The sequence below is a fragment of the Carcharhinus amblyrhynchos genome, chromosome 6, assembly GCF_965287045.1.
Source record: "Carcharhinus amblyrhynchos chromosome 6, sCarAmb.v2.hapA, whole genome shotgun sequence".
In the NCBI taxonomy this organism is placed as follows: Eukaryota; Metazoa; Chordata; class Chondrichthyes; order Carcharhiniformes; family Carcharhinidae; genus Carcharhinus; species Carcharhinus amblyrhynchos.
In genome coordinates, this window is record NC_137329.1 from 112,487,417 (window position 1) to 112,511,191 (window position 23,775).

The window sequence follows — 23,775 nt, forward strand, 5'->3', positions numbered from 1 at the left end:
GGGAGAATGCCTTTGCACAGTCACCCAAGACTGGACTTGAACCCAGGTCCCTGGGCTATGTGGCAGCAGTGCTAACCACTGTGCCACCATGCTGTCCCTTGCTACCCCAATTATGAAGCAATTGAATTAAAACAATTGATACTGATTCTGCTATTACACAGTTTACACCATCACATTAAAATTACCTTCAACTTGTCTAATATTACTCCATCAGTATTTTATTTTTAACACATTATAGGGTGAAAAATAAATGTACAAGTTTACATGTGTTAACTATTAATTAAATCTGCAAAGAAAACAAAACTTGAAACTTCCAAGTTCAACATACAATAACATACAGCATTTTCAAAATTACAAAACATGAGCTCATTAACCCAAGCAGAATTAGTTCTAATTTTTGAATAATCAATTTCCTCCAAACAGGTCCTTTTCAATAATTTTACTTTTGTGAAGGTTTACCTGTTAAACCTGTGTTAGGCACAAGACTTTTTCCCTGAAAAACATTTTACTTTGAAAATGCTAAATGCTAAAAAAAATTGGGTACAGCATTTTGAACTCAACCTTCTTTCAGAGCACTTTTAAAAAGATAAAGCTTCACTCAACTTTTAAGGGTTGATAATGAGCCTTTTAGAAAATATTTAGCTTTAGCATTTCTCATTCTCAGGTGCCAGAGTGTGGGGATTTTCACCGCAACTTCAGTGCAATGTTCGTGTATATCTATTTGTGACACTAAAGCTTATTTATTACTGTCACAAGCGGGCTTACATTAACACGGCAGTGAAGTTACTGTGAAAATCCCCTAGTCGCCACACTCCGGCACTTGTTCGGGTACACCAAGGGAGAATCTACACCTAGGCACATCTTTCAGGCTGTGGGAGGAAACTGGAGCATCTGGAGGAAACCCACGCAGACACAGGAAGAACATGCAGATTCTCACAGACAGTGACCCAAGTCTGGAATTGAACCCAGTGCTAACCACTGCACCACCCATTCATATTTATTGATTTTTCATTGTACACTGATTATAGCTTTGGGGAAAATGGTTTGGTGGTACAACTCGAACACCAAAGTGCAGGAAAATATTCCACCACCTCAAAAATAGATGTGGCAATTTGCCTTAAAAATGAGTGAAAAAGGTAGCCAACTCCCATCACTGCAATGATTTAAAATGAACCCTTTGAATTGGAGCCAAGGTTTCTATTGCAAGAATGACTAACTGTACCCTGATATTACAATACCAACTAGTCAGTTGCAGCACACAAAATAAAATTATTTTCCCTTGCTACGTATTTGATCGCATGTTCTTGGCAGAGGAGGTTTTCAAATTTCACTATTATGATATTGTGCAAATCTTAATCATTCATACTTCATCACACCTGTATGTTAATGGGAGCACATGAGTATTTATTGACACCGCAATTTAGGTACTTCATGCAGAGCCAAGTGGCAATAACTGGCAAAAGAACCAGGTGTTTCAGGAGAAAAAGAACGCACGCAGGAAATTATGGTGACCTGAAATGCAATGCACCATCTGAATAAGTGCTACAAACAGGTTCAATAATAACTTTCTGAAAGGAAATTGGGCAAACATTTGGAAGTGTAATAATTTGCATGGGGGATGGCGTGGGGAAGAGAATGGGAGTTGGACTAACCAGTTGGCTCTTTCAATAGCCCAACACAGTGACAATGTATCAAACTACTTCCTTCTGAGCTACGTCAATCCATGAAGCATTTCGACACAAAAGATTATGCGTCCTGCTCTTTGTCAGAGCAGAGGTTCTTAGATCACTTGCCAGAAGAATGATTGGACTAAATTCCCAGTATTCACATATGACTTTATTTTTAAAACCCATTCATTAACAATTTCATCTTTACATCATTACAAAGTACAGATTTTCTTTTAAAAAATAGTTATCAATAGCAAAGATTTCGGGAGCTTTCATTTAACTAGGGTTAACAAAGAAGTGGGGTTGCAGTTAGTTCACAACATATTCTGGGAACATGGATATCTGAACTGAAGATTAATTGAAGGGAAGGTAGGTTCGATCTGCTGCTTCCACCCACCCCTCTCTCAGCAATAATGTAATGGAATCTTTATGCCAAATCACAAGCATTTACAATCAATCATCAAGCCTTCAGTCTTCCCAGCAGCTTAAATCATACTAAACTTTGTAGATCTATACTTGCATAAGATAATTTCAGGTCTTTGCCGATAAGGATTTGCCTTTGAATGCACGGTTGATTATTTCCCGACTGGAAGGCTGCCTGATTGCCACTTCTCATCAGCCTCCTCGCTAGGAGTACTTCATTTTCTGCAGTGCTTCTGCTCGAACAGCCAGGCTCTTCCCACAAATGGTCAAAAGCACGATCAGCACACCCACCAGAAGAGTGAGGAGAGGCCAGAGTACACAGTGCAAAAGAACATTTTCATCATGGGCTCGCTTCAAAAGCACATCATCGGGTCTAGAAAAAGTCCAAACAGGGCCTTAGTGAGCAATACACCCCCCGAATAAAGAGTGTACAATTTAACACTTCAACAATTTAACCATTATGCAAGCGAACAGCTGCATTTTTGTTTAAAGTTTTAACGTTTATTTATTAGTGTTACAAGTAGGCCTACATTAACAATAAAGTTATGATGAAAATCTCCCATTCACCACACTCCAGTGCCTGTTCAGGTACACTGAGGGGGAATTTAGCATGGCTTATGCACTTAGCCAGCACATCTTTCAGATTGTGGGAGGAAACCAGAGCACCTGAGGAAACCCACACAGACACAGCGGGAAACTCCGCACAGACCCCCAAGCCGGGAATCGAACCCAGGTCCTCGGCGCTGTGAGGCAACAATGTTAACCACTTTGCAGCTTGATAACATTAAAATCAAATAATAATGTGTGGGGAGGTCCCAAGTTCAATTATTCATGGCAACATATCCCTTTTAAATGTCTAGTCAAAGAGTTTTCTTAAAACCCTCAGTAATTTACTCTCAGTTACTCATCTCCTGATCAGGGCTGTCACCTTTGCAAAGTTTCTAGGAGTTGAAACCAGTCAACATCAGTTTTATATTCTGCAGCGCAGCTAAAGAACAGAAAATGTCCCAAGCTACTCACAGAAGCATCGTAAAACAAGGTATGACGCTGAGTCACATCAGGAGATATTAGGTTAGATGACCAAAAGCTTGCTCAAAAAGATAGTTTTTAAGGACATCTTAAAGGAGGAAAACAGGATGGCAAGGCATTGCGGGGGTGGGGGGGCACAGGCAGGGATTTCCAGAGCTGGACCCCCAGCAACTGAAAGCACAGCCATCAGTAGTCACCCAAGTGTAATTGGATGAGAGGGGTGTAGATATCTGAGGTAGTGGGACAAGGTCACGGAGGGATTTTAAAATAAGTGATCATCCTCAAAAACTGAAGGTGGCATTTCTAATTGTTACATTACCCTCTCTGGTGGGTTTGTCAGGAACACCTCCTTAAGTTCAAGGGATATTTCCTATGCCCCACCATAAGACAATATTTCTCTCTTGTAACCTTAACCTTTTATTCATAAAAAGCAATTATACCCATTTCCACTGTTCTCTCTAGATCCATTTCCCCACTTCTTGTCCACTTGATTTGAACTGAAATTGAAAAGCAACATGAACGCTAGTTTAATTGGCCATATCAGCAGATTAATTAATAATAAAATTATTAGGGTGCTCTCATCATTCCTTTAACATGGCCTTTAAAGCCTACTTTTTTGACCAATCTTTTGGTCATTTGCCCTAATGTGATTTTGATAACGTCCCTGTGAGGCGCTTTGGGATTTTTTTGCTACGTTAAAGGTGCAATGTGTATGCAAGTTTTTATAAGGTGGATTTCCATGTTTACCCCCAGGGCATTAAGGGCTAGGTGAGGCTCAGACAGCAACATCTGGCAGTGACGGCACGGTGGCACAATGGTTAGCACTGCTGCCTCACAGCACCAGGGACCCGAGTTCAATTCCGGCCTCGGGTCATGTCAGTGGGAAGTTGGCGCATTCTCCCCGTGTCTGCATGGGGTTTCCTCCACAGTCCAAAGATGTGCAGGTTAGGTTGACGTGCTAAATTGACCCTAGTGTCCGGGAGATTAGCAAGGTGAATATGTGGCTTTACGGGAATAGGGGCTGGGTGGGATTGTGGTCAGTGCAGACTCAATGGGCTGAACGGCCTCCTTCTGCACTGTAGGGATTGTATGGCAAATCACACAACGTGCTCAAAGCCAAGTGATTTTTCTTGCACTAATTTGAATGCAAGAAATCCTGGCGGGCTAACTGCATCACAAAATTTTCCTTTGTGCTTTATCCAGACAAGGCTCAACACTCGAAGCAGTAAAGCCAAAAATCTACTCCACAGCATTTGTAACATTCAAGTCAAACACAGAAGACACATACAACTAACATCCTACTGATAAATCTGTTATTCAGTATTAAATACAACATGCTTTAATCATAAAACTTTATTTCTGTTTCGCACTCAGTGGATCATCTCAGTCTTACCTTCGTTGTCGATTAATGTAGCATATAAAAGTCTGGGAGCCTATTTCTTCCTTCCAGTAATCATGCCAACTCATAACGTTTTCTGAGTTTTTCTGATTGTCTCTCTCACAAGGAGGAATATAGGAACACTGGATAGAATGAGAAATGCATCATTATGTTGGACTTTCACCAAGAATCACATGAAGAAAGTTCTAAATAAAACAATTGCAGTAAATTCAACTCATTTACTACACTATTCTTTGTTGGCCTGACTCAAACACATAAGTGTAGTCCTGTCGCCCAGGCACATCTCCTGCATCTTTACCCCACATGCATGACCCAAACTGTGGAATCAATAGGATGCACAGTTTAATATGTAGCAAGCACCTCTAAAGGCAACAGGTCAAGTCTACATTAGCGCCCTGTGTTAGAATCCAGTAGGTTTGGAAAAAAAAGAGAGGAAGGATCAACAGATAACTCACAGAAAAGGGTCTCCTTAACTTTTGGTTTTCAGGTTGGACAAAGAGTATGCACCCAACGTCATTTCTTTTTAAGAGCTGCAGAATTTGGCAGTCATAAGAGAGAGGAGGTGTGGGATTGTTCCTTTAAGGGCAACACAGAAAGGGTCATCAGGACTTGAAACATCAGCTCTTTTCTCTCCTTACAAGTGCTGCCAGACCTGCTGAGATTTTCCAGCATTCTCTCTTTTGGTGACAGAAGGAGAGTCACCTAGCTTGGGGGATCAATTGGGATGAAAATGGGTAATGACCCTAGGGGGTGGAGTCCTCTCTTAGGCTGAAGACTGGGACAGTGATGTGGGCTGCTGGCTTCTGCACAGTTGTGTGTTTCTAATGGAGTCTGTAAAAGTGTACTATTACAGGAGGAGGAAGGGGCTATTCAGCTCATTCAGCCTAATCTTCCATTCAATAATATCATGGCTGATCTGATTGTGGATATTTGCTTGTCTGACTTACCATAATTCTCAATTCCCTTGTCCATCACAAGTCTGTTCAACTCAACCTTGAATAAATTTATTGACTCAGCCACCACTGACACCTGAGGCAGAGAGTTCCAAAGACTGGTGAGCCTCAGAGAGAAGAAATTCCTCCTCATCGTCATCTTAAATGCAAGATCCCTTCTCTTTCGACTCTTCCCCAAGTTCAAGATGAGGAAACATCCGTTCATTATCTACCCTGGCAAGTCCCGTCAGAATCTTTCAATAAGACCACCTCTCATCAGAACAGCCTGAACACTGAATTTATAGCAACTTGAATGGCCAAATCACATTTATGGACCAGGCAGATCCTTCAGACCAGCTTAATTCATTCATCCAGAAAAAATCATTATTAGATGTTGCTATGCCATTTCAGATTTTCTCCTTTATTACTACCTGGAAGTTCTTCCGTTTGTCAATCAATCCTTTTTTTTGTTTTACCAGTTTGAACCCATGTCCTCTCATCTTGCTGCCGTAAGTTACTTCAAAGTAAAAGTCCAAATTCCATTTTCTTAACTGAAATAAATCTGAAAGCTCCCTTCTCAGACATTGTCCCTTCAAGCCGAGAAACCCAGCTTTTCCTCATACCCTACCCCTTTGAACCAGGGATTTGCACTCTGTCTCTTTATGCTGCTACCATTGCTGGTCCAGCTCTCTGGTTCAGAAGCCCCGTTAAATATCACCACATGTAGCAACTGGACAGGCCACCTGCACCACGCAACTTCAGTGATGTAACCAACTCTTAGATTTCAGCTCTCGACAGATCACATGGATTTGCAAGGTTTCTAGATCAGTCCATTGCCCCTCCCAAAGGTAAGGGACACAATACCACTTGCAGCTACAGATTCAAAGCAAGAATTTAAAACTTTACCGTAACACAGGTAAATCTTTTGTATGTCAAATGTTGTCAGTTCTTAACATTGCTTTTGACCTTGTTTCATTGTGATTAAGAGGCTGCCAGGGAAAGCACTGTCTGAAAACGAGCAATAAATATTTGTACTTTCTTCAGACGTACCTCTTCTAAATGTTTTCGACAGCAGCTGAAACAAATGTGCATGCTAAAATTGGATAACACTGGTGATATGTGCAAAACTGGCCTTTTTTTAATTTTTATTTATTAGTGTCACAAGTAGGCTTACATTAATACTGCAATGAAGTTACTGTGAAAATCCCCTAGTCACCACACTCTGGCACTTGTTCAGATACAGTGAGGCAGAATTTAGCACAGCCAGTGACCTAACCAGCGCATCTTTCGGACTGTGGGAGGGAAACCGGAGCACCCGGCGGAAACCCTGGAGAATGTGCAGAAACCACACAGACAGTGACCCAAGCTGGGAATCGAACCTGGGTCCTGAGTGCTACGAGGCAGCAGTGCTAACCACTGTACCACCGTGCCATGCAGTTGGAATCATTGAGGACTAATATTTTGAATAATTCCCAGTCAGAGATTAAAAATACAATTGCACTCAACCAAAGCAAGGGAATGAATTTGTGATTCATATCTCTCCCCATGGCCTTTCCCTCCAGGTGGATCATCCCTTTTCCCTCCGGCTTTATTACTGGAGCTGTGTCCATTTTTATTGGGGCTATGGTGATACTACTAATCTGGGGGTTGATGTGTGTTTGCTCATGACGAAATGCAATGAATGACCTGATACTTGCCATTAAGACCAGAGAATGTAACTGTCGATCTCTGCTGAGTTTAATCTTGCAATCCTGTCAGACAACCAGTAGGGTGAACATCAAGTGTAAACAGGATTGGTTGACTAACTTAGATAACTTGCTTACAATCAGAAGGTTTCAGTTAGGCGAGACTGGTTTGTATTGGATGCCGTAAAGCAGGAATCAGCAGCTTACGGCTCCAGGGTCACACGTGACTTAACATCTTCCAATTGAATTACATTGACATGAAAAAGCATTAAAAAAAAGTAAGCATTGCTTTATTGTGGAGATAAAAAGCTAAATCATTAAATTGTACTTTACAACTTCAAGTCATTATTTGAGCAAAAAAGGCCCATCATTCTCTAAACAAACCCTCTTTCGAGTGGTATAGCTTCACCATGGTTATAGATAACAGCTTTGGTTCAAGGATAAATTTTATGGTTGTGACCTGTATTGCTAGAGATAATTAATTGTTCTAAATGTGCATTAGTTTTTTTATAAATTGCAATAGCTACAAAAATGTTTATTTTATGCATCTTAAGTTCAAGTTTGCATTGGGGCTATTTTACTGTCAAAACACCAAGTTAAATATGTGATAACTCAAAAGATAATTTATTTTAAATTCACAGGAATTCAAATGCATTTTACTTACCAAATATGCAAATTATGCATTTTTGAGCACTTAACAATTTGGCAAGTGTTTGGTTTAGATATGCCAAATTTTCATCTTGTGGTTCCCAATAGAATTTACTTCAGACAACTTTGTCTAAAAAAGATTGCTGACTCCTGCCCTTGAAAGGGTCAACAACTTCTGAATTCTCTTCAGTCCTTCATGCTGTCATTGACTGCGTTATTCGAGTTTTCTCCGTTAACATTGAGCGTTTGTTTTGAAGTAATTGTTTTGCCTTCATAAAATGACGTGATGAAATTGGAAGAGCTATAATTACTGTTAAAAGGGTAATGATCTGGAAGATGAAAAAGTATTTTTATGGATTTGTTAGCAAGAAGCTTCAAATTAATCATTTAGATACAATTGTAGTGACAACTTTGAAGGGTAATCACTTTTTGAATACTGTATAACTTTAACAGTATGCTATATATCACTGTCATTTTAATATGTTCTAGAGTTTTAAAAACTTGTTCTTTCATAGGACATGGGCATGGCTCGCAGGATCTGCAATTATTGCCCTCCTTAATTGCCCTCAAGAAGGTGGTAGTGAACCACTGCAATTTACATGGTATAGGCGCACCCATACTGATCTTAGGTGGACCCACACTGATTTTAGGAAGGGAGTTTAATGATTCTGATTAAGTGGAAGTGTAGAAATAGCAATACAATTTCCAGTCAGGGTGGTGGGGAAGAGGAAGTGTGGGGCTCGGAGGAGAACTTACAGACAACGATGTCTCCTTGCTTCCGCTGCTCTTTCAGGTGGTAGAGGTTGCAGATTTGGAAGTTGCCGTAGTGCCTCTGGTAAATGGTACACACTGCTGCCACTGAACGTCATTGGTGGAAGGAGTGAATGTTGAACATGGTGGGTTATGTGCCAGTCAAAACGAACTGGTTCACGTTGGATGGTATCAAGCTTCTTGAGTGTTGTTGGAGCTGCTCTCATTCAGGCAAGTGGAGAGTATTCCATCACACTCCTGAACTGTGCCTTATAGAGATGGTGGACAGATTTTGAGGAGACAGATGGGGAGTTACTCACTGCAGAATTCAAAGGCTCTGACTTGCTCTTGTAACCACAGTAGATATAGGGCTAACCCAGTTCACTTCTGGTCAGTCATAACCCCCAGGATGTTGTTGAGGGAACTCAATGATGGTCATGCCATTGAATATCAAAGGACAATGATTAGATTCTCTCTTGCTGGAGGTGGTCATTGCCTGGTGCTTGTGTGACACAAGTGTCATTTGTCACCCCACACCTGGATATTGTCGAGGTCCTGCTGTATTTGGACATGGTCTGCTCCAGTATCTGAGTCATTGTGAATGGTAGGTGCCTTCGGCTGTTTCTTGGTATCGCATGTTGGGAATTGAATTGCCTGAAGACTGCTGTCTGTGACACTGGGGATCTCAGCAAGAGGCAGAGATGGATATTCTACTTCATACTTCTGGCTGAAGATTATTACATATGCTTCAGTCTGGTCTTTTTCACCAATGTGCTGGGCTCCCTCATCATTGAGGATGGGGATATTAGTGTAGCCTCCTCCTTCAGCGAGTGGTCTCATTGTCCACCACCATTCACAATTAGATGTGGCAGGATTTTAGAGCTCAGATCTGATCCAGTAAGTGTGGAATTGTTTAGGTCTGGCTATTCCATGTCGCTTCCTCAGTCTGGCATGCAAGTGTTGTAACATCAGATGGTTGGCAACTCATTTTAATGCATGTCTGGTGCTCTGTCTTGCTCTCTTCTTTGAACCAGTGTTGATTCCTTGGCTTGGTAGCAATGGTGGAGTGGGGGATATGCCAGGCCATGAGATTACAGATTGTGGCTGAATACAATTCTCCTGCCGTAAATCAGCCCCGATACCTCACGGTTACCCAGACAAAACCTATCCCATTAATGCCATACAACCACAAAATGGAGGATATCCTCAATGTGAAGACAGTCTTTGTCTCCACAAGGATGGTGTAGGTTTACTCCTATCAAAGCTATCATGGATAGATGCATTGGCGACAGTTAGATTGATAAGGACAAGATAGGGCAGGTTTTTCCCTCTTGTTGGCTTCTTCACCATATTTTTGTGAACAGGACATATCTGGGCAGATCTCCACATTGCTGAGTAGATGCCAGTGTTGTACTGGAATAGCTTGGCTAAGGGCACAACTAATTCTGCAGCACATCTCCAGTACTATTGCCAGGATGTTGTCACAGTCCATAACTTTGAAATATCCTGTGCTTTCAGTTGATTGGAAGGGGTAAAAAAAAATTGGCTTCATTAGGATGATTCATTATTTATATTGTGGAATATCTTGAAAAATATCACTACCATAATGCTTCTGTGAAAGGAAACCAACCCTTTGAACTGGATGCAATTGTAACTGCAGTTCTTCCTGAAGCATTTATGGGGATTTTCAAGTAATGTAGGTCATTATTACATTAATGCTGTAATTTCTGAAAATGCTACAGAAATTCAAATGGCATCTTTTGTATGTAAAATACGCTGCTCACTAATCAAATGAAAAGCTTCAAATGCAATCAGTTTCATTCCATCAGGAAAGATTACTGTGTGATTTACCAAGATAATGAAACACACAGAATCCTTCAGCACAGAAATAGGCCATTCGGCCCATCGAATCTGGACCAACCACAATCCCACCCAGACCCTGTAACCCCACATATTTACCCTGGCTAGTCTCCTGACATTAAGGGGCAACTTAGCATGGTCAATCCACCTAACCCGCATGTCTTTGGACTGTAGGAGGAAACCGGACCAGACACAGGGAAAACGTGCAGACACTGCACAGACAGTGACCCAAGGCCAGGAATCAAACCCAGGTCACAGGCACTGTGTGAGGCAGCAGTGCTAACTACTCTGCCACCCATCATTCTCTGTAAGTAACATAAGAATATAAGAAATAGGAGCAGGAGTAGGCCATCTGGCCCTTCGAGCCTGCCCCGCCATTCAATAAGATCATGACTGATCTGAAGTGGTTGAGTTCCACTTTCCCACTTTCTCCCCATAACCCTTAATTCCCTTGTCTATCAGAAACCTAGCCACCCGTGACTTAAATATATTCAGCGAGGTAGCCTCCACCACTTCAATGGGCAGAGAATTCCAGAGATTCACCACCCTGAGTGAAGAAGTTCCTCCTCAACTCCGATCTAAACTGTGCCCCCCTTATCTTGAGGCTGTGTCCTCTAGTCCTGCTATCCTTTCTAAGTGGGAAGAATCTCTCTACCTCTATCCCATCCATCCCCTTCATTATCTTATACGTCTCTATAAGATCCCCCCTCAGCCTTCTAAACTCCAATGAATACAGACCCAGTCTATTTAGTCTCTCTTCATAGTCCAACCCCCTCATCTCCAGTATCAGCCTAGTGAACCTCCTCTGCACTCCCTCCAAGGCCAATACATCCTTCCGCAAGTGCGGCGACCAAAACTGCACACAGTACTCCAGCTGTGGCCTCACCAGTGCCCTGTACAGTTGCAGCAAGACCTCCCTACTTTTATATTCTAACCCCCTCACTATAAAGGCCAGCATCCCATTCGCCTTCTTGATCACCTGCTGCACCTGCAGACTGGGTTTTTGCGACTCGTGCACAAGGACTCCCAGATCCCTCTGCACCATAGCATGTTGCAGCTTTTCACCTTTTAAATAATAATGCCTCCTACTATTATTTCTGTCAAAGTGGATAACCTCACACTTGCTAACATTATACTCCATCTGCCAGGTCCTTGCCCACTCGCTCAGCCTATCCAGATCCCTCTGCAGACTTTCCACACCCTCCATGCAATTTGCTTTTCCACTCATCGTCGTGTCACGTGGCTTTCTCAAGCTATATCGACCTCCAAAAACGTACCATATCTGAAATTTACATTTAAGTGTTTAGGAAAATTTAACAAGTTTACACTGTCATTTTAAGCAAGTGTGAGATCAGCCCTCAGATTTGTAACATGGCCTTTTATCACTCCACTGGACTACTGGTGATCAGATTCAATTATCAGGCACCAAGGAGAATTCATCTCCATTTAACTTGGCTGCAAAGTGTCAAACTTTTCACCCATCACCTCGACACAATTAGTAACTACTCACTTCAGCGCTCATCAGCAAAAACCACGACCGTCAGTCCAATCAAAAGCATGCTTTTAGCATAAACCCCTGGCTCTCTGCAATGATAGATCGAGGCTGGAGGAAAATGTCTAAAACAGAAATACGCATTCAACTTTTGCTGATCACAGCGTCCCGCTGACTGATTGAAAAACTGCTGATTTCAGAGTATAATTGATAATAACATTAAGGGAATTGAACGAACATGACTGAAAAGGGAAAGAGTGTTTGATTTGCAAAAGAGTAAGGGATATTAGCATCAGGGCATGGGGTGTTACATCCAACCATAAGACATAGAAGCAGAATTAGGCCACTCAGCCCATCAAGTCTACTCTGCTGTTCAATCATGGCAGATATTTTTCTCATTCTCATTCTCCTGCCTTTTCCCCATACCTCCTGATCTCCTTGTTAATTAAGAACCCATCCATCTCTGTCTTAAAGACACTCAACCCTATCATTAACCATGCAAGGTCAAGAGCAACATACGTTAAGAACCAAGCAAACAAATTGCCCCAAACTCACTGGACTGGCATAGATTTTATATTTCCCACAACCAGCCCAACCTTAATAACTCATTCAATGCTTGGCCCAGTAATTATGAGTATATACGTGCCAGGGACATCTCATCCCTTTAGGCTTCTGGCTGAGAACATCTAAACTATCAGATTTGAATTATGTGTTATGCTTTCATCCATTAACTGAAAGTTTGACTTTCTCTCTTGAAAAGTTGTTGGTCTCTAGGGGATTGAAACACCCCCCCTACACAGCTGTCAAATTTTACAAACCAGGACAAAATGTCATCAACCAGCACAATTTTCTTTAATCACAAAATAAATGAAGATCATATCATTCAGCAGAGAAATTCTTAACATGCCCCCTTCGCAAAATAATTTACACAGGCAACAAGATGTAGCAAGAATTTCCTTCCTCAGATAAGGAGATCAAATCTGCACACAATATTCCAAGTGTAGTCTCATCAAGGCCCTGTATAATTGCAGCAAGACATCCCTGCTCCTGTACTTGAACCCTTTCACCAGGAAGGCTAACATACCATTTGCCTTCTTCAATGCCTGCTGCACCTGCATGCTTATCTTCAGTGACTGGTGCACAAGGACACCTAAGTTTTATTGCATTGTCCCTTCTCTCAATCTACAGCTGGATAACAACCTGCCTTCCTGTTTTGCTGCCAAAATAAATAATCTCACATTTATCCACATTGTACTGCATCTGCCGTGCATCTGCTCACTCACTCAGCCTGTCCAAATCACACTGAAGCATCTCTTCATTCTCCTCACAGCTCACCCTCCCACCCAATACTGTGTCATAAAAAGAGCTGAAGCTATGAAAGAGAGAATTTGTAGATTTGGCCAGCTATTTGAAAACTGATGCAGTGGGGAATAGGGAGTGATAATGATTTTAAAGGAAAAAGGCAAATGACAAGAGAGGAATGGGTCTTAAGAGCGGGACAAAAACAGCAATGGTGCAGCTTTAGATGAACTGCAACTTGTGAGGGACTGAACCCAGGGCTCTGGCAAGGAGAGAACGTCAGAGTAACAAAAACACAAAGTAAGGGTTTCAGCAATCTTGGGGGATGAGGGGTGAGATAGGAGGATTGGGAAATATAACATGAAGGGGATAATCAGGCAGTATATACCTCTGTGCTTACTCTGAATGAGGTGCAAGGAGTAGGACAATACTAAGTGCATTGGCGGAGACTGAGCAGAATGGGTCTAGCTGATGCTGAATTAAAAAGAATTCTCATCATCTACACAGGACAACACAGATGATCAAGGAGTGTGGCTGAGGGCTCAAGAAGTGGTTTAACCATGAAAGGTGGCTCCCATTTCCACAGATAAAGTCACCATTCACAAAAAGGTGAATAAGAGACCAAGAATGGAACTCTGGGTCCGACATGATTTGGACGAAGGAAATGCAACCATGAAAGGGGAGTTAGAAGTGAATCATGCTGGACTGGTGGCACAGAGATGGTAGGAAAGGATGGAAACACCAAGGGGGATGAGCAATAATGCACAATGACCGCCATGTCATATGATCAGAGCAGTCTTATCGCCATTGTTAAGAATGTTATCTGAAAGCCAAGAATGGGACATGTAAGCACAGAGTAAGGTAGTGGCACAGAGTAACATAGTGACAAAAGCAGAGTGTTAATTTTCACATCTAAACCCAGCTGTACCTCACCACCACTGACTCCTCCACTTCGCTAAATTATCAGACAGACATCCAATACTGAATGAGTAGAAATTTCCTCCAGTTAGATACTGGGAAGACTATAGCCATTGCTTCCAGTCTCCACTCCAAACACCATTTTTTAATTCTAGCTCCATTGAGCCAATTGATCTGCAATCTTGGTGTCACATTTCACCCTGGAACGAGCTTCAATCTCATGCGTACTAAAACCTCCTCTCCAACCACCAATAACATCACCTGACTTCAACCTTGTCTCAACTAATCTATTGCCAAAACCCTCAGACAGACCTTCATTCCTTCTAGATGTCATTATCCCAATGCATTTCTGTTTTGTCTGATAACTCGGGTCAATCCAAAATTCTGCTGCTGGTATATTAACTCATAGCAAGTCTTGATCCCCTCTCACGCCTGTGCTCGCTGACCTACTGGCTGTCAGTCAAGCAACATTTTGGTATTAAAATGAAAACTCTCATTCTCGTTTTTAAATCCTTCCTGAGCAAGGATATTTTGACTGAAAGAAAATCTGGTTAAGATGAAACGCAGTTTTTAAGTCTCTGAAATCAAGTGGTGAAAGCCATTTCACACAGCAAAGCAATGAAGCAAGCTGTTTTCCAATCAATTTTCGTTAAGGTCCACCCTATACAAGTGCTAGCAGGTTATTGCATGCAAGTCTCAATAATAAACATTAAGCCTGAGATTTGTCTACGCTTCTTGCTGCCTTGGAAAAGCAGCCAGCATAATCAAGGACCCCACGCACTTTGGACATAATTTCACCTTCTTTTGTCAGGAAAAAAATACAAAAGTCTGAGATCACGAGAAAACTTACTCAAGAACAGCTTCTTTCCTGCTGCTGTCAGACTTTTGAATGGATCTACCTCGTGCTAAGTTGATCTTTCTCTACACCCTACATTCTGCACTTTCTCCTTTCCTTCCCTACGTACTGTATGCTTTCCCTGTATAACATGCAAGAAACAATACTTTTCACTGTATACTAATACATGACAATAATAAAATCAAATCAAATTGAAGAACTTGCTCCATTCTGGAATGATGGCATCTGTTAATGTGTGGTATATTAAGTTATCCCAAAAAAAGTCAAATCTTGAATTACGAGAAAAATCCTGATGTTATTAAATGCTTCACCATTCATCCAAGGTTAGCAGGTAGAGATGGATACCTCAGCCTTGAAATTAGTTGATGCAGTGCCAAATCGATCAATAAAGCATGAAATGTGATGGATAGCATGCAAGCCAGTCATATTGGTAAAAGCAAAAAGAGGTGTTTCCAAGACCACTACGTACATCAGACCTTTTTTGCATGTCCAAGTAAAGGGCCCTAGCCCTGGCTTGAACCTTGCTTGCAAAATTAGTCTCTGATGAAAGTCAGCTGGTCCAGGGCTAATTGCATTCTAGAAAACGTTAATCACTCCTGCTCCATTACTTGGCTCCACATTGTCTCTTCCTTCTAATCATTTCCCCAATTATGTACCATCTTTGGCTGCATGCCTAAATAACACTTCACTTCAATGCATCCTTCAGTAACTCCATATTGAAAGACTTAAATAAAGGGAGAATAATCTTCACTCAATCTCTGCCTCATGGAACAGCTTTATTGAAGAGCACTTTAACAGAAAACTACTCTGGAGGAAGATGGCCCAGAGTAAATGCCATTAATACCAATTTATCTGCTCTCGCCTAATTAATACTGAGTTATCTTGTCTATTTTACTTTCAAAGTTGATGGTATCATATACTCGGGCCTCTTACGTCCACTTACATTTCTCCAAGCGTAGTTTTGTTTTCTGCTGAAAGTAATTCAACCAGTGAGACAATTAACGTTTCACCCAACCTTTGAATATTCAAAGACGTTTTATCCTAAATGAATTAGAAACTGAAAGGCTGGCATTAGGCTCTCCCCAGTAAGGACAAGAGCTGGAGGTTTAGAACAGTTGATTACAATCTCAAACAGCTAACAAGAAGGTTCAGCACATTTGACCATCTTATTTTGACATTGCTTCTGTGCTAAATGAAATGTTCCCATTCTAAAGAAAACACAGAAAGGAAGAAAAACGGAGGGTTGAAACAAAAAGGTCGGCAAAGCAGCCAGCATAATTAAGGACCCCACGCACCTCGGACATTCTCTCTTCCACTTTCTTCCGTCGGGAGAAAGATACAAAAGTCTGAGGTCACATACCAACTGACCTAAGAAAATCTTCCTCCCTGCTGTGACCAGATTTTTGAATGGATCTACCTTGCATTAAATTGAGCTTTCCCTACACCCTAGCTATAACTGTAACATCACATTCTGCACTCTTTCGTTTTCTTCTCTATGTATGGTATGCTTCGTCTATACAACGCACAAAAAAAAATACTCTTCACTGTATACTAATATGTGACAATAATAAATCAAATCAAAATCAAACCAAAGTGAAAAGAGAGTAGAGATGGGATGAGTACGTACAAGAAGTGACAGTGAAATGAGGCTGGTCTGCAACACCCGCAGATCAAATTGGGCTGCGTCACAATATTTTTACTTAACCAAATCAATTTTCACAGATTAAGTATTTCCTCTTCCAAAAGAAGCCCACAGGGTTGATAAAGCTTCTTAACTGGATTTCAGACATTTCATAACAAATATCCATTGGCATCCTCCACTGCTAATCAAACTTTCCACGTACCAGTAAAACAATCAAACAGGAATGGTCTTGAGTCATAGAATAAAGTTAAAAGTTAAGGTTTATTTATGAGTCACAAGCAGGCTTACATTAACACTGCAATGAAGTTACTGTAAATATCCCCTAGTCACCACATTCCGGCGCCTGTTCAGGTACACTGAGGGAGAATTCAGCACGGCCAATGCACCTAACCTGCGTATCTTTGGACAGTGGGAGGAAACCGGAGCACCTGGAGGAAACCCAGGCAGACATGGGGAGAACATGTGTACGCCATGCAGACAGTCACCCAAGCTGGGAATGGAACCCGGGTCCCTGGTGCTGTGAAGCAGCAGTGCCAACCACAGTGCCATTTCCTCTGATTGTAGTGATGCTGATAGCACATTTGTGGGGTTGTCAGAGGAGATAATTGTTCAGTTAATTAGTCCGAATTAAAATCAAGTTAGTCTTCCACTAACAAATATGATTACTTGGGCATTTTGCTTTTGCTACATGCTGATTGTATTAAATTCCTAGTCTGAGGAGCGAATCCATCACCAGGACAATGTGATAGAACAAGAAATGTATTTAGCATAACCAGACAGGGAAAATAAAAATCATAACATAACATAAGAACATAAGAAATAGGAGCAGGAGTAGGCCAACTAGCCCTTCAAGCCTGCCCCGCCATTCAATAAGATCATGGCTGATCTGTCATGGCTCAGTTCCACATTCCCGCCCTCTCCCCATAACCCTCAATCCCCTCTCTTATCAAAAACCCATCAACCCGCGTCTTAAAAATATTTAGCGAGGTAGCCTCCACCACTTCAACGGGCAGAGAATTCCAGAGATTCACCACCCTTTGAGTGAAGAAGTTCCTCCTCAACTCTGTTCTAAACCACCCCCCCTTTATCTTGAGGCTGTGCCCCCTAGTCCTACTATCCTTTCTGAGCGGGAAGAGTCTCTCCACCTCTATCCTATCCATCCCATTCATCATCTTATACGTCTCGAAGAAATTCAATATGCGTTGAGGTGAATATAAATATTGCAAACTTTAATTAAACCTGTAATTTAGAATTTTCATTTTAAAATATCTGTAAAGCTACACAAACATTACAAAAAATACTGGCTTAAAATATAGTGGGTGGGATTCCCCGACCATGCTCACCCCAAAACCAGAGAATCCCACCCGAGGTAAATGGACATTTGCATAGTTCACTCCCCAGCCCACTATAGTACCTGTGGCAGACGGGACAGGAGAATCCCCACCCAATATCTTTAGTTTTTATACACATTATCACATTTCAAATCTTCCGAAGTGCTTCATACACAACTGGAGTGCCTGCCGTTACACAAAATATAGAATCATACAGTGAAGAAGAGGGCCTTCAACTCATCGAATCTGCACTGATATGTGAGAAACACGTAATCTCCCACTTAATCCCATTTACCACCTTATAGCTTTGAAATCACAGGATCCCACAGTACAAAAAGAGGCTATTCGGCCTATCAGGTCTGCACCAACCACAATCCTAACCAGGCCCTACTCCCATATCCCTACATATTTACCCACTAATCCCTCTAACCTAGGCATCCTAGGACACTGAGGGGCAATTTAGAATGGCCAATCAACCTAGCCCACACATCTTTGGACTGTGGGAGGAAACCAGAGCACCCGGAGGAAACCCACGCAGACACAGGGAGAATGTGCAAACTCCACACAGACAGTGACCCAAGCCAGGAATTGAACCCAGGTTCCTGGAGCTGTGAAGCAACAGTGTTAACCACTGTGCTACCGTTGAATGGGCCAAGAGCTCATCCAGATAGTTTTTAAAGGACATGTGACAACTCACCTCTACCACCCTCTCAGGCAGCACGTTCCACCCCATCACTACCCCGGGCTAAAAAAAAGTTTCCTCTCATCGTCCCTAAACCGCCTGTCTTTCACCTTAGCCTATGTCCCCTCATGATTGACCCTTCAACTAAGGGGAGCAAGTGCTCCTTATCCATTCTGTCCATGCCCCTCAGCCTTTACATCTTGATCAGGTCACCCCTCAGTCTTCTCCACTCCAATGAAAACAACCCATGCCTTAGCCAACCATATCTTTAATCTTCCATCCCAGGCAGCATCCTAGTGAATCTCCTCTGCACCCCCTCCAGTGCAAACACAACCTTCCAACAATCTGAACTGCGCTCAGTACTCTAGCTGTGACCTCACTAAAGTTCTATACAACTTCAACATGACTTCCCTACTTTTGTCATCTATGCCTCTGTTGGTGAGGACAAATGTCCCACATGCCTTTTTCACTACCCTACTAACATGCCCTTCAGTCTTCAGAGATCTGTGGACAAACATGCCAAGGTCCCTTTATTCCACAGAACTTCCTAGTGTCATGTGATTCATGGAACACTTCCTTGTCAAATTACTTCTTCCAAAGTGTAGCACCTCACTTTTCAGGGTTAAATTCCATTTGTCACGTATCTGCCCATCCCATCTATAATTGATTTAGTAATTGTGAGACTGTACAAACAACAATTGGATGTCTGACTAGTTAGCTTAAAATGACAATGGTCAGGAGAACACTTGTCTTTGGACAGTAACTTTGGGCATTAATACCGGAATGAACAATAGGAACTAGCAGACCTTGGATTAATGCTTCATATGTAGAACAATACATAGAGCGATGTAGCACTCCTTCCATATACCACCAAATGTGCTCAGGTACCGGGAATCCCCACCACCTTGGCAGCTCGATCAGATACCTTTTCTAATGGTTGTTCTATGAATTCTGGTCAATCTCAATCTCAATCTCTCTCCTGCTGTCAGATTCATTTTCCGATGTGAGAACTGTAGGATTCCTATGATTCTTTTCTCTGAAAGTTGAATATTCTCACCCATTCAGGATAACAGAAACTTGCAACACCAATGCTGTGGTATAGAGGAAGATCTTAACTGCTCATCTTATCTTTCATTGATGGATGCAACATTTCCTCCAGTGTTTCAAAAGACATTCATACAGGAGTACAGTTCAATTAACATTGTCCAAGTTCCGATATTTCACTGAAATGCCTATGCTTCATGATGTGAATTTACAGAGCAAGCGTCAGCAGAATACTTGATCTCAATGGTATCTCAATAAACTCCAATCTTGAACTTATCTGGAAAACCCATCCGTGAAACCATCCAAAGTGGACAGGATATTGAATAGGAGCAAGAACACAGGCAATTCGGCCTCTTCAAAGTACATAAGGAAGGCTAATTATAAGGATACAATTATTTCAGCATTCTTGACTGTGCCATTTTATCTCACATTTGGGCAGATTCTCTCTCAACTGAGCAATAGGGCTTAGGCAAGGCTAGTAGATGTCAGCTTTCATGTGACGGGTCAGAGCTTTGATTTAATTTCGATGATATCTTTCGTGGACAGTACATGTCCTATTTATGCGTGTTTGGACATTCTGCACTCTCCCCAAAATGAAAAGTCACCATTGAATGGATTGAAACTAAACGTGCATCGATACTAATGAAACTTCTGTAGGTTACTTTTTGGTGCAACAAGCAGCATTTCAAAAAAAAACATGCACCAATAGAGAACAATCGTACAAGTCTTTGAATACCACCATTTGGGTACACAAATGACACAAAAGGTAACTGATTGCACAGAATCAATAGGTTTACCTCCAATTTACTAAATGAATGGACCTGTGGCACTTTTTCGCATGTTGTGATTAAGTTCACAGAAAACCCATCGAGTTGATGATTAACTTATTTTAATGAAGTGGCTTTGTGCTTAAGGAATACGGGATCATTGCACAGAACGCATGCATGAAATATCTCCATCAATAAAATACACTCTGGAGTCTATGATTAGATTTCTCTGGGGGTCGACCTACGTAACCCCAAACTGGACTTTAAAAGGTGCCACATCTCTTGTGAAAGGTTGACTGTTCAATAAAATCAGGAGCCATTTTTAGGCCACACAGTATATATTGTTGCATTCGCTGTTGATCAGACAAGATCTACGGGGAAAAAAACTTGCATTGATATTGTGCCTGTCAGAACACCATCCACTCCCCTGCACCGCCCGCCCCGCCAACTCCATTACAAATCAATAAAGTACTACTGTAAAGTAGGCAGCCACATTTTAACCAGATAATTCTGTGTTAGTGATATTGGTTGATTGATAAAGTTGTCAGAACACCGGGGCAGATCACTCTTCTTTGTATTTTGCTGCTGAATCTTTTATTCCCATCTGAGGGGGCGGGGGGGGGCTTGGTTTAAACCTCATCCAGGAAAGAGCAACTCCAACAGTACAGCACTTCCTCAGTACAGTTCCACACTGAGTGTCAACTGAGATGTCAAATTTCTCTACAGTGGGATTTGACTCGGGAGGTCAGAGTATTGCCAGCAAAGCACCACTGACACTTGTGTAGCGTAACAGTTGCAGTTAATAAATTGCAGATTCTACATGTATAAATTCCCAAGTAAGATTTAGATTTGATGTCTGGAATTAAAGTACAGTTTATAATGTGGTTACAAGTGAGAAACTGTGCCCTTTGGTGCCTAAGAAAATATAAGTTAAAGACAAAGTTACAGTACAATTTATAATGTGGTTACAAATGAGAAACTGTGCCCTTATCTATATAGCAAAATATAATTTGAAGATAAAATTACAGTGCAATTTATAATGTGGTTAAAGATGTGCCCATTGCTATATAAGCAAATATAACTTAAAGCCAACTCCAAGAACAATGTATAATGTGGTTAAACATACTGCTCTTAAATGTCTTCAGGTCTATTTCAAACCCTCTTTAATCTATGTCACAGCCCACTTTACCTTGGGGTTTAGAATGAGTTGCTGTTCGTCATAATGGAGCAGCGCTTTGCTGTAAGTTTGGGAATTATTGACAAAGATCTGGAGACAGGGATAGAGAGACGTCCCTTTGCAATCTGCCCCACACGTGAAAGTGCACTCAGACATCTCCCCGATCTGCCGCAACGACACCACGGTGCAGTTCGCAGCCTTGCACTGCATGTTATTCAGCGTGGGGTTTAACCAGCAGAATCCCAGGATGAAGAGGGAGACGATTCCGGAGACGATGAGGAAGAACCCGAGTCTAATGCTTTTATCCTCGGCTTCGGAATACTCATAAGTGACCCTGGTCTTCGCCATGAGCTCGGGGTCCGAGGGATTGAGAAAGGAGCGTCTTAATACATCCGACTGCTGTAGTGCAGGCTTCCCCCCCGCCCTCCCCCCAACGACTACCCTGGAAAACTTCCTGACAGCTACACACTTCAGCCCCGATAATCAAGTATTGAACAACTTATTCGCTCCCGCAGAGGAAAGAGCCACATTTTCCTCTTCCTCGTGTAAGCTGCAGCTTCTGCGTGCGGCTTGCCTTCCCGGGGATCCGGAGCGGCTGAAAGGCTGCCTCTACATCTGGATTAGGTAAGCTTCTTAGATAGAAATAGCACACGGCAGCTCCAAAGTGACTGCTGTTTACCACCTGCTCGGGTAAGTACCATGGCTGAAGCTGTCAGTCTCTCTCTCTCCCAGATTGGGTGCCAGGCGGTAGGAGTGTCTCTATAGTAATTATTCCCCCCCCCCCTCCTCCCTTCCAGAGGCAGATGGCATTTATGGATTGGCCTTGCTTTGACAAGAGAAACACCATTATAAAGCCCCCGTCACTCCCCCGGGGGGAAGCTCCGGCTTGTGAGAGAGTGTACAGCGTGTCCCAAGAACATGATGTTTAATCCTGGAAATGGAATAGGTACTGGGATCGTCGCACTGTCCGCTACAAGTAACTGCCAAAGCACTCGTTAAACTGTAAAATAAATCTAAGTCGCACGGAATTGAATTCTAAAAGCCAAATTAAGAGTTTGAGTACATCATTGTCAATGTAAATGTTGTATTGAGTAGATTAAAAATAAATATTTTTGTCCATGTGGACAGTTTTGTTGGTGTGAATGTAAATCATTTATTGAGCAAATTAAAATACATACTTTTGTCCACGTGGATATCATTGCTGGTGTTCATGTAAACTGTATGAATGGATTAAAATGCATATTTTTTGAATGTGGACGCTGCAGTTGGTGTCAAACGCTTGTTAAGCAGAAGACTCTCAAAAGAACTCCTCCTAAACAAGGAGAGAGTCATTCCGGGGGCTAAAACTGAAGGTATTTACCTCCTCCATGTAGAATTTTGCACCACATTTCCCTGATTCCATCTCCCTCACTATAATAACTAATCGGATCTCCCTCCTCCCAGGACGTGTGGGTCATCCTATGCCAAGTAAAAGCTCACTGTCCAAGTCTAATAAATGACAGCCAGCATCACCCCAACTCTCTCCCCGTGTGGGAATCAGACCCTAATTCTAGAGTTATTCACCATCACAAATCCCCCACCTCCAGTGGTCTCGAGTACAGAGCTTTGCCATTTCCATCCAGGTTACCGAAGGGACACAAAACGGCGCAAAACAAACAGGTTCCGGAATTTTAAGCGCCAGTAAATTGCGCCCACAAGTCACTTTCTGCTGCAGGAATTAGTTTAATTCCAGTTCAATTGATCCAGCCTTCTGATACACCGCCGCGTTAGCTTGATAAAGTTGGCAGGACAAAGCATAATCGCTCAGAGTGATTTCAATAAATTACCCTGTGTGGTTTTAATGATTGAATTGAGCAAGCGTTTGCAAAAGCAGAGAAAATGTGCTTACCTCATGATTTCCAGCTTCACGCGGAAAGGGGAAAATGCTTTTCCTGGTCTCTTGCAAGACCCCCACTTGCCCGGTTCACAAGCACAGATTCAAGTGTGCTGACTTTTAGATCTGTTTCGTGCTGATGGATGGAACTGGCACATTCTCTCTATAGCGCCAAGCCAAAATAAAATTCACTCAGCGCCACTACGCAGACTGGTGGCTATCCTTCCCTGGAACAGACAGCCCTGCAGGCCACTAACTGCACAGTCTACCCAGTTGTATCTATTGACCATGGTGCTGCCTA

The 23,775-nt window shown here is 42.1% G+C and overlaps 1 protein-coding gene across 1 annotated transcript; it reads right to left on the reverse strand.

Annotated features, from left to right (window-relative positions):
- Positions 1-747: 747 nt before the first annotated feature.
- LOC145344550 (calcium-activated potassium channel subunit beta-4-like) lies at positions 748-22,280 on the reverse strand. Its single transcript, XM_080191746.1, has 3 exons — positions 21,614-22,280; positions 4,513-4,640; positions 748-2,463 (listed from the first exon to the last, which is right to left on the reverse strand). Exons 1-3 carry the CDS (start codon positions 21,947-21,949, stop codon positions 2,295-2,297), a joined length of 633 nt encoding a protein of 210 aa, XP_080047872.1. The 5' UTR covers positions 21,950-22,280; the 3' UTR covers positions 748-2,294.
- Positions 22,281-23,775: the final 1,495 nt, after the last annotated feature.